The 11030-nt window shown below is 38.3% G+C and overlaps 1 protein-coding gene across 1 annotated transcript in view; it reads right to left on the minus strand.

Moving 5' to 3' along the window:
* Window positions 1-1395: 1395 nt before the first annotated feature.
* Window positions 1396-11030, minus strand: part of IMPAD1 (inositol monophosphatase domain containing 1) — a 20636-nt gene continuing 11001 nt past the window's right edge. The window contains exons 4-5 of the mRNA XM_027561020.1: window positions 8803-8964; window positions 1396-7346 (exon numbers count right to left, since the gene is read on the minus strand). Of these exons, the coding sequence (XP_027416821.1) occupies window positions 7075-7346; window positions 8803-8964 (434 nt within the window). The 3' untranslated portion in view covers window positions 1396-7074. The remainder of the gene's footprint in view (window positions 7347-8802; window positions 8965-11030) is intronic.

Genomic DNA, 11030 nt, shown 5'->3' on the forward strand with positions numbered 1-11030 from the left:
GGAGTGGTGCTGGATAAACAAAGCACACCCTTCACTCACTGTCGTTTCCAGAGCCAACCACTTACAATATTAAATGGAATTATTAAGGTATATTGACGGAACATCTAATATGAACTCAATACTACCAATGTCTGTGTAAAATCACGTGTCTCAGAATTCTAAAAAGTGTCTAGAAGTCTTTTGCTCCTTTCAGTATTCAAACAGGTATTTTCTTCCTCTTATATATAATTGTAGCCTAGTGAGACCAGCTGGGCGTGGAAGGAGTGGTAGAGAACTCCCAAACAGGCACCACTCAGAAATTCCCAGCTGGGATGGGGCTTACCCTTTGGACAGCAAGCCCAGACATCGCCCGGACCCTGCAGTTTCTGCACTCAGCTTTGTCAGATGGGAAAAGCCAATCTGCAGATCTGACTAATATTTTTTTAAGAAATCCTAGGGAAACTTAACAAGCAAAATTTCCAAAAAAAATCATGCTTTTGAGAAAAGTCATGCTTTTCAGAAAAAAAAAAAAGGCATTTTGAAGTGTTTTTTTTTTTAAGTGTAGCTATAGAAATTAAAATAACATAACAAAAATCATCTAGAGACTCAAGCAGTTTGCCAGTAATGGAATGAAGGGGCCTACCCTCCTCAAGCCTGATTTATTCATCTTCCAAAGAAACCAGATTAAAACTAAAACATCTCAAAGCGGGTGGATTACATCATTTTATCACTGACAAGACTTAAGGAAACAAGCATCCTGGTTATCTTTCTCATCAGATTTTTCCTATTACTACTTTTCTACCATTTTGTTCTTCTTTAGCTCTTTCTATCCTCCCTTCATCTTACTTAAAAAAATCTTTACATTCAATTGAGAGTTTTGCCAGAGGTGTTTGTCATGTACACCCACTTTCAAACAGATGATTTTTTGGTAAATGGTGACACAGAAGAGAGAGTCCCATAAAATTAAGCACTTGGACAGAAAGCAGGAGAGTTGCTACCAGGAGAGGGGGATGGTATGTGACTGTCTAGGGGGTAGAGGTTTCTATTTGGGATGAGTAGGTTCCACAAATGGGTAGGGATGACAGTTGTGTGTGTTAGTCGCTCAGTCATTTCTGACTCTGCGATCCCCTGGACTGTACCCCACCAGGCTCCTCTGTCCCTGGAATTTTCCAGGCAAGAATACCGGAGTGGTTGCCATTCCTTTCTCCAGGGGATCTTCCTGACCCAGGGATTGAACCTGCATCTCCTGCATTGCAGGCAGATTCTTTACCATCTGAGCCACTAGGGACTGTAAATATAAACACTACTCATTGTACACTTAAAAATGGTTGAAATGGTAAATCCGTTATACATATATTTTACCACAGTAAAAACTTTTTAAAAGACGAAAAAAAAAAGTACAAGCAGCACACCATCTTTCAGACATGACCAATTTATTCAGAAAATTCAAATTTCAGTTTGGCAAAGTATATCCAGGGGCAGAGTTTGGGATAATCATTTCATTCAGAGGCAGCTACATTTTCTAGAGCTAACTGGCCATGGGGTAGTATTGGAAGGCAAGAAAACAAAACTTTAAAAAATAACTTAGGGTGTGTGGGTGATAAACACAAATATCTGCAGAGGAAACCAACCAAACAAGCAGCTTACACCACTGAGGCATGAGAAAACACTGATGCTGCCTTTATTCCATTTAGTTTGACACACATGAAGCACCTAATTTTTTCCAGATACTGGACTAGCTGCTGGGTCGAGGTGGAAATACAAAAATCATTAAGATGTAATCCCTGTTCTCAAAAAGTTTACAACAACCCATGTAAAAATGAGGGCAAGAAGGGAGGTACCAGAAAACTGCTCAAAAAAACTGGAAGGAGGGCTTCCCTCTACTTCTCAGTAGAGGCTGCAGCCGGGACCCTCTTTAATTAGGGGACGTGGGTGAGGCAGGGGTTGCATGCTGAGTAAGGAGAACTCTGGTGTTGAAGCATGCCTTGGCAACAGGAATGGTCTTGCTCCTCCACAGCCTTCCATGTGTGAGGGAATGCTATGCTATGCTAAGCCACTTCAGTCGTGTCCGACTCTGTGCAACCCCATAGACGGCAGCCCACCAGGCTCCCCAGGGGTATTCAAAGGTAGGCAGTTTTATTTTAACCCCTCTCATCACTAGCCCCCTATAAAAGATTGATAAGGAAGTGAAAAATTATTAACAACAAAAAAAAAACATCCAATTTGGAAGAGGCAGAATATAGACAAGATATAGCATTTCATTGTTTTAATGTAAACTCAACTGCTTATCCAGTAACTTAAGTAAAACCATTGAAAGGGGGAAAAAAATCCCTCTGGCAGCACCACAGTTCATTACGGCAGAATGCTGTCTCTCCTGGTAAGACTATGAAGCTAGCTTTGGCTACTGCCAACAGTGGATGCAAGAGTACAAGGGACACTGAAGTCCATATTTTACACATAAATTAACATCAATAAACAATTCCACTGTAACTGAACACAGATGATGAAGACAGCTTGGAAGAGATAATTTGGGAAGAGAGGTGAAGTCTCTGAAGGCTAACTGATCTAAAAATGACTTGGGATGTTGTATCTCCTACTTAATACAAGAGGAGCAAGTGAATAACAGTCAACTATGTATATAACATACATCCCCAAAAGACTTCTAACACAACATACTACTAACCGAACATCACAGTTTCTGCTTTTGCAATTTACACAAATTACCTGAATGTTAATACTTTAGGGAACCCTTACAAACACAGTGTACAAGTTATGATATTATGCATCACCCTTAACTTATGAAAGTTTGATTTACATTATCTCAAAGGAAAACTAGTATTTATAAATCTCATTTTCCCACATAATTCATTACTCATTTTAAAAAATAATTTAAAAAAAAAGTGGCTTTCCTGTGTCTTTATCAATGGTAAATTAGAATGCAAACACCTGCCTGGCTTTGATAAAATTAAAAACAAACAAACAAGAAAACAAGTTTTATGACCAGCACCTCATAAAACCAAAAACCTCCTTTAGAAGTATAAAGTTCAATTCTTCTTGCCTTCTTAGTAAATGTTAATCCAAACCCTCCCCAATCTAGGAACTGTTCTGGTTGGTTACATCACAAACATACAGTATTTTTTAACATTAAGAAATTTCTGATGTGGTATGAAAAATAAACAGCTAGCTTTTAAAACCAAAGTGACTCAGAGTTCTAGAACAAATATAATAGCACACTAAAATAGTTTAAAAGTAAAATTAAAAATCAAAATCTATCATGGTCTTATTAATTCAAATTAAAAACCAAAGGATTATGTATCATTTCAGACATATACATCAAGATGCCAGTTCTTATAAAAAAGTACTTCAGTTGTAAATGCTAGATTATGTAAAAATAATTTTATATTAATTTTATTCAACTTTAATGATTTTCCCCAACTCTAATATTAAAAACATGAAAAGAACTTAAATTTTAATGGCAAAAGTTACTGTTTTCCCCATCTACTAAAAAAAATTTTTTGTTTTCCCTTATTAACATACAATGCCCTATTGTTAAGGCACAACTTTTTTTAGAATAAAAATGAAACCATCAATTTATTTTACACAACAGTTACAAGGCAGACGTTTTTAGGCATATGCTAAAAACAAATAAGTCTTAAACCAAATCACTGCTTCTATTCACAAGCAATCGACACAGCCAAGGTGAGTGAGTGGTTGTGGCTAGATTCTAAACCGTTCCCGTTTTAAACCTGCTTAAGATTGTCTCCAGAAAGCCATTTTCAAGCTGTCATCAAGGAGAGGCCAGTTGGGTACTTTCTTTTCTGAGGAATAGGGAGGGAGTGGCATGCCAGCTTTCTTTACTTACGTTGGGCAATGGGAGACAGTCATCACCTGCAAAGCCTGAGTCAAATCCAATTTCTGAATTAAACACCCTGAGACAGGGCAAGGAAGGGCTTGCCTGGCGTCCCCCTTCCCCCAGGCCTTTCCTCCTCCCACTCTTTCCTCAGCCACCGCCCTGACTCGATTTGTACAATATTCAAAGGAAGCACCCAGAAACGAAGAATCTGCACAACTGCTACTTAAAGCACACAAACCACATGAAGCTTGTCACTTCATTATCCCGCCATACATAACTCAGTATTTAGAATCAAAGAAAAACACTAAAATTGGGGAAAGGGGACAACTGAATAACAAAGATAAATAGGACCCGTCTCGTAGGTCCTTACAATCCCAACTGAAGTAGGAATCAATTATGAAAACTAATAGAGATAGCAAGCTTTCTCCAGCAGGCAGTGCGCTTGTATTTTCTGCACGTTCATTCTTTGAAGGATGGGTCAGAAAGGCTTATGACAGAAGCCTTGGGTTATTCTTGACAGTTACTCTGTGGTTTTAAAGGTGACTTTCCTTTACTTTCTGAGGAGTCTTTGAAAAGTAATAGTCAACTTGGGCTCTGTCAGTATTAATCTCCCCCACTGGAATTCTAGTCTCAGTTCTGCCCTAAGATTTCAGCAGCCAATCACAAAGACACAGGTCTATGAGAGAATTCCAGGGTTAAGTGTTGGGGAAGGGTATATTGGTTAACAAAGAGAAGCAGAAATAAGTTAACATATATTAACAAGTTAGGGAGACATGGAACAAGGTGGAAAGAGGGGCAGAGGAAGGGGACAGCTGATGGATCCTAAGGTGCTACTTTTACTAACTGATGCATAAAACTCAATTTTAATGGAAAACTGTCCTCTAAATAAGGGCAAAGACAAGGGAAAGGGACATCAGGTATTGGGTAGGTGAGAGTCACTAAGAGTAAACATTTTAGAAATACTTGTATTTATGGGAGATATCATCTGTCTCACACAAGAAGGTGTTTCTCACTGGTGTGTCCTGGCACAATGTCCTACATAAATAAAATAAATACTGTTCTTTGAATTTATATTAGTTCTGTAATGTATACTGACTTTTAGAAACAAACTGTTTTAAAATGAGCTTCTTATAAAAGCACTTAAAACGATTAGTACTATGCTATACTCAAGAAATCGCAAAAATAATGCATTTGTCAGCCAGTATCCTAATTTTTGCACATGACACAAGCTCTCCACAAAGTCATTATCTACGTGTGGCTTAATAAAATTAAAAACTAAAGCCAAAACACCATGCCTGCTAATATGAACTAGTCCCATTTCCTAATATGCTAGTCTCTTTCCCCGAAGTTTGACACACCACAATTAGAACAGACACTTACACCACAGGACTCTGGAAATGGCATATGCTTCTGCCATCTCTCCTGAGGAAAAAGATTCCCTCATCTCATTGCAAAGTAAAAAGATGAAGCCTCTAACACTTGGCTCAGAATTCCTAAAAGTCCTGGTGAAACACCAGGTATTTCAACTACTAAAACTTGGAATGAATTCTGATGAATAAAACCCTAGCTATTGAGGCTCACTGCCCTGCAGGACTGGTGACCGGTTGCTGGAAACTGGGTAAAGGTAATGTGTGTATCACACTTGGGCCAATTCCCCAACGAGGACCAAGGACCTCAGATGGCGTGATCTGCAAGCCTAAAGTTAAAGTTGTAAGCACATTCCACCAGGTGAGGACGCCTGCCCTTCCTTTGGTCAACTTTATCTCCAAGACAAGAAAATAAACAGAAAATTGACCAAGCATTAAAAACTGATCTAGGGTTAAAGAGAGAGAGAGAGACAAGAAGAAAAAAGGAAACCATGAAACCCTAAGAAATCCCTCTCCTTATCAGTGTGTTATGGAACAAAATTGTGGCAAGGTCATGTGAAATGACGGTACTGTTGAACTGAAGTTTCTGATCGCACTGAGAGAAATCAGACATCCCAATGAGAGACGGCTCACAAAACAAAGCTTGAATTACACTGACACTGAAAATATGTCATAACCTTTTTCAACCAGATTGTGCACACCTGAATAGGAAAAAAAATTCATCAAAAAGTACGTTCAATCTTCATTTTTTTAACCCAAAGAGAAAATACAAAGTATCTTAGGTTAATACTTTGAGAGCTTGGTTAGATCAGATCCATTTATTAATGGCAAAAGCCACCTTAACTCACTCTTGATAAAGAGGGAATCCCTACAGACATGGCAAATTTTTTTAAAAGTACTAAAACAAGGTTTTTAAAAATAATGAAGGCTAGTTCAATTCATGTAACTTCAAATAACTTTCAGTTAATAACAGAATAACATTATATTTTTATAATGCCTTATAGCATATTTTACCCCTAATGAGAAAAAGTACCAAAATTCTAACGTTAAGCCCTGAAATCTTAATACAAACCTTAGAAGTTAAAGATTAAATTTGGGTCAGGAGGGAAAGGACAGAACCATGCACCATCCACAGGGCAAGTGAAACTGATTAGCAAGATGGCAGAAATGTTGAACCCATAGGTACAAACACATGTCTCTTTATAAAAACAAACCAAAACGAAACAATACACACACACACAGAAATTACAATGCAACCGTCATATATCCATATTCTCTACTAGCTGGTGAAACTGTTATTAAAATTTCAAAGAAAAAAAAACAATTTGAGCTTTTTCTATTTTAATCCATAAGAAATATTCATTAACAGAGAATCTGTTGCATATTAATGAATCTGCAGCTTCTTGTGCTTTCTATCTGAATTAGGGGTAAAAATCCCCAATTATTTTATTTTCAATGAGATATAACTGTATAGTAGTATTAAACACCTACACAAAACAATCCTTTCTTCAGCCCAATTCTATATGAAAGTATTAACAAACTGAAGATTCATGATATTGTGTGAAAATGGTGACTCATAACAATGTAGACTCAGCTATAGATTTTAATTCACAAATATATATATATGCGCCTTGTGTATGACAACCGTACGAAAATAGTCTCAAAAATAAAGACAATACTTGAGACATGAAGCAACCCATTCTCCCTGACCCTGCATCCTATTACAGGGAAAAGAAGTCTCAGATGCTTCATAAATACTTTAAAAAGTTCGGGATGGCCTAAACCATGCATAGTCTCCACCGCCGCTTTGAAGCCTCAGCACGTCAGGCCGACCGTTCAGCTCTGGTGGGGCTGTGACCTGTCATCAAGCTTGGCTTACTTATGTCCCGTCTTCTCCAGATCCGGGAGCTTTCTGACCAGAGCCTGATGGTTCATCCTGATGCTGGCCAGGAGCCCCCCTTCAATGCCGTCGGAACCAGTGTAGCTAATTTCTTCACCACTCAGGGTGGTCATGTGCCCCCCGAGGGCTTTCAAGATGGCGTTGCCAGCACAGATATCCCACTTTTTGATGTATGTCACATGGATATATAGATCAGCTTTTTCTTGACTCTTATCAGGCACATCCAAGAGTGCTAAAACTTTATAACCTGCAAGATAAACACAGGATTTAGGTTATTATCTGGAAGAGAGGAAGAAAGGAGCGTACTGTCTTGGGGATGTTGTTGACACCAGCATGGGGTATGCAGGCGCTCTCTACACTATCTCTGCAACTGCTAAATCTAAACTTATTTTTAAAAGGAGGGAGGAGGGTTCAGGATGGGGAGCACATGTATACCTGTGATGGATTCATTTTGATATTTGGCAAAGCTAATACAATTATGTAAAGTTTAAAAATAAAATAAAATTTAAAAAAAATAAAAAGAAAATATAACAAACAAACAAACAAAAAAAAAGAATAAAAGTAGTTTTTTTAATGTCACAGTACAGATGTTAAACCCAAATGAGCAAAACAATACTGCAATGTGTTCAAAGTAGTTTATTAAGCTATTCTCAAGTATAAATAAACATATGCCTATAATTTTTTAAATTTAAATCTACTTTGTGGTTGTCTTCTGAGAGGTGATACCTTCAATATGAATTGTTTGCTATGGACTATACACTGAAGCTAAACACCCCCAGGAGTCCCTTGAGTGTCTAGGAAGAATGGATTGGAAAGGAGAAAGCACAAGATAATGTTATTACCCTAAGTCTTTTGCGTAATGATGCAAAATTTTAAAAATAAAATAATAAAACAAACCCAGAAGAAACTGGGTCAAAAACCTATTTTATCCTATTCCTATTGGGAATTCTGCATATCACCTTTCCTGATCAACCTGACAGCCTATAAAAAAAAAACAATGAAACCATGTTAACAAAGACATGTATAGGTCAGCAGTAAACTAAAACTGTTAGGCTTAAAAGTTAAAAGCATTACTTTTCTATTACTGTGTTGAAAAAGGTTTTCAAACACAAATGTTTCCTACTATGCTTCACAATTTATTTGAATTAAAACACTTCTGTCATAGCAAACAGCATTCAAAACAGAGTGGGCTAAATCCAGGTATGGCCTGGTTTCACACAGCCCTCAAGCTATGGGTGTTTTCTGTATTTTTAAAGAGTGGCTAAAAAAAAAATCTAGTAACAGCAGCCATTAGCCGTTCTAATAACATTTAACGATGGTTCCTGCCAGCCCCTGCTAAATACAGGGTTGTGATGGCTGGATCCTTCTTTCTCCCCTTGCGATGGTTACAGCTACACTAACAGCACAATCACTTCAAAGTCAGATCACATACAACAACCACCGATGTCAGGAAGAGATGTGCATATAATCCAGGATCAGAAACCACTGCTGTGAGACTGTTTCCGTTGTGAGACTGTCTGTACCCAGGAGGCAGGTGTGCCTGAAATCCCGCTCTCGAAATAACCAAGTAGGAGACCAGGCCTGTCCTAAAAGCCCCAGTGTCCACTCCCACTTCTTCCCAAGGACCGGATACCAATGAGCCTCCTGACATGGGCGTGGCCACGCAGGGCACAGTGTAGGCCCCACACAGAGCAGGAACATACCAGCACCGCCCGCTGGGATGATTGTAGTCTGGTTTCCGAAAGTCTGAAGAGCAACCTGTTTGACCATTCCTGAATGCGAGCGAGACACGACAATCCTTGGGGTCTTCTCATTGTAAGAAGTGCGGGCTTTCACATTTGATCCACCGTCTACCATCGCCCAGGCTGGAAAGCAAATGTAATAGCCAATAATGGCACCAAGGCTTTTTTAAAACCAACATACCAGGAGTGACTGGAAAATACTTCTTCCCAAGAATTCTTTTATCTCCAAACAGGGAGCTTTGGTTTTTGGAGTACAAGGGTCATATGTTTATTTTTCACAACAGGCCATATTCAAAACTACAAGGGACGATGGAACCCTGCCCAGCCAGAAAAGTGACTAGTGGGTCCTTGTTGAGGAACATCCTGGCTCCAGAGCTCCCTGCAGGGCCACTGTGGGGTCTTCACTGGACCACACTGAAACTCAACTTCCCCACCTCCTGCCCTCCCTCTCACAAATCTGACTCCAAGAGCTTTCTCCAGTAAACATCCTGCAGATAATAATCACAAGAAAATAATAATCAGAATAACCCAAAGGGCAGGATCTTCTCTGATAAGTGAGTGACCTGATCTCAACGAGTCAATGCCATGGGGAAAGGGGGGCCTGGAGGCTGATCTAATATAAGTGACCTAACAACCAAAAGAAATGCTTGTCACTTGACTGGACTGTGGTCTCAGTTAATAGGTTGTAAAATCCACTTCTTGAACAACTGGGGGAAATGTGACTATTGGATACAATTGTTAATTTTATTACTAACAGTACTGTTCTTATTTAGAAATATGTTCTTTTTAGAGATGAATACTGAAATATATGGGGTAGAAGGTCATGATCTTTGTGATTATCTCTAAAATACATAGAAAATAAATGAATGAATAAATAAAAGCAAATATATAAAAATATCAACTGTTAAATCTAAAGTACATGAAAAGTCATTATCACTTTTTGAAATTATTCGTAATAAAAGTGAAATACGAAAAGAGAAACAAAAAAATCCTCTAAATTCTTTTTAGAAATGATCAAAAAACACAGGATTGTATCAAGAAGTGAATTTGCAATGCTGTATCTCTAGAGGTCAGTATTGTGTAAGAGAATAAAGAGTACATCTCAGTAGATATTTTAGTAGAATAATTTTAGATAAGAATTACTAATTTAATATTAAAAATATATATTTCAGACCACATAAACTCAATGCATTCAATCATAACATTTATATGGACAAAATTATTTCAAACACCTTAAAACACAGTTAGGTATTTAAATAAACACGTGTGAATGATGATGATAAGGTAGTAGTGATAAGCTAAAACAACAGTTAACAGAATGTGTTCAACACTCCATCTATAAGAAGCCAAACAGAAAGTCCGTTAGGAAATAACAAATGGTTGGTACTTTGCTCCACAGACTTCAGGCACTACAACTTCTTTCTACTAGCTACAGATTTCCACAGAGTGGATGGACTGCGTCCACATTTATACAGAACTTCAGTAAAACATGTACTATTTAAGCATCTCTTGCTTCTAAGAATGTCACTCAGTGAATTAATTCTAATTAAATCTGGTAAGATTTTGATCAGCTCTGTTCTAACTGCTGCCAGCAATAATAATACCTAGCTTCCACTATAGTCAAGTATAGCTACATTCTAGTAAATACGTAATACTTGGCAGTTTGTACTCTGCAACATCAATATGCAGTCTGGATCTGAACATCACTCCCCAAAACAAATCTTCGATCCAGGAAAGGAAGGTCACTCATACCTAATTAAGAGCATATTGATTCCTTTGCAATGTTTGCTGACTAGTAAAAGCACCTTATATTACTAAGCCTATGGTTGGGCGGGGGGGTGGGGCGTAGATTATATATTTTGATGGAATAAAGGTTTTTTAAAAATGGACATTTTATTATCCCCATTCTCCCTCCTAACATGAACAGATATGGAAACCAGGACCTATCTACCTCTCTGGTATCAACTTGCTCTGCATTTTCTTTATTGTAGTTCTAATTCTCTTTGGGCTAAGGCCACTTCACAGCAGATCCCAGAATGCACACGACCTCACGTGGAAGAGCCCCAAGACCGTATCCCCAGCAACAGCATGATGGAAACAGAGAGGACCGCAGCTGCTGGGCATCCACGCCCAACTGCATTCCCTACACACTAAGGATCACTTGTCTTCATATAACAGTTTCCATCCTC

The sequence above is a fragment of the Bos indicus x Bos taurus genome, chromosome 14 (assembly GCF_003369695.1).
Source record: "Bos indicus x Bos taurus breed Angus x Brahman F1 hybrid chromosome 14, Bos_hybrid_MaternalHap_v2.0, whole genome shotgun sequence".
Taxonomy (NCBI): domain Eukaryota; kingdom Metazoa; phylum Chordata; class Mammalia; order Artiodactyla; family Bovidae; genus Bos; species Bos indicus x Bos taurus.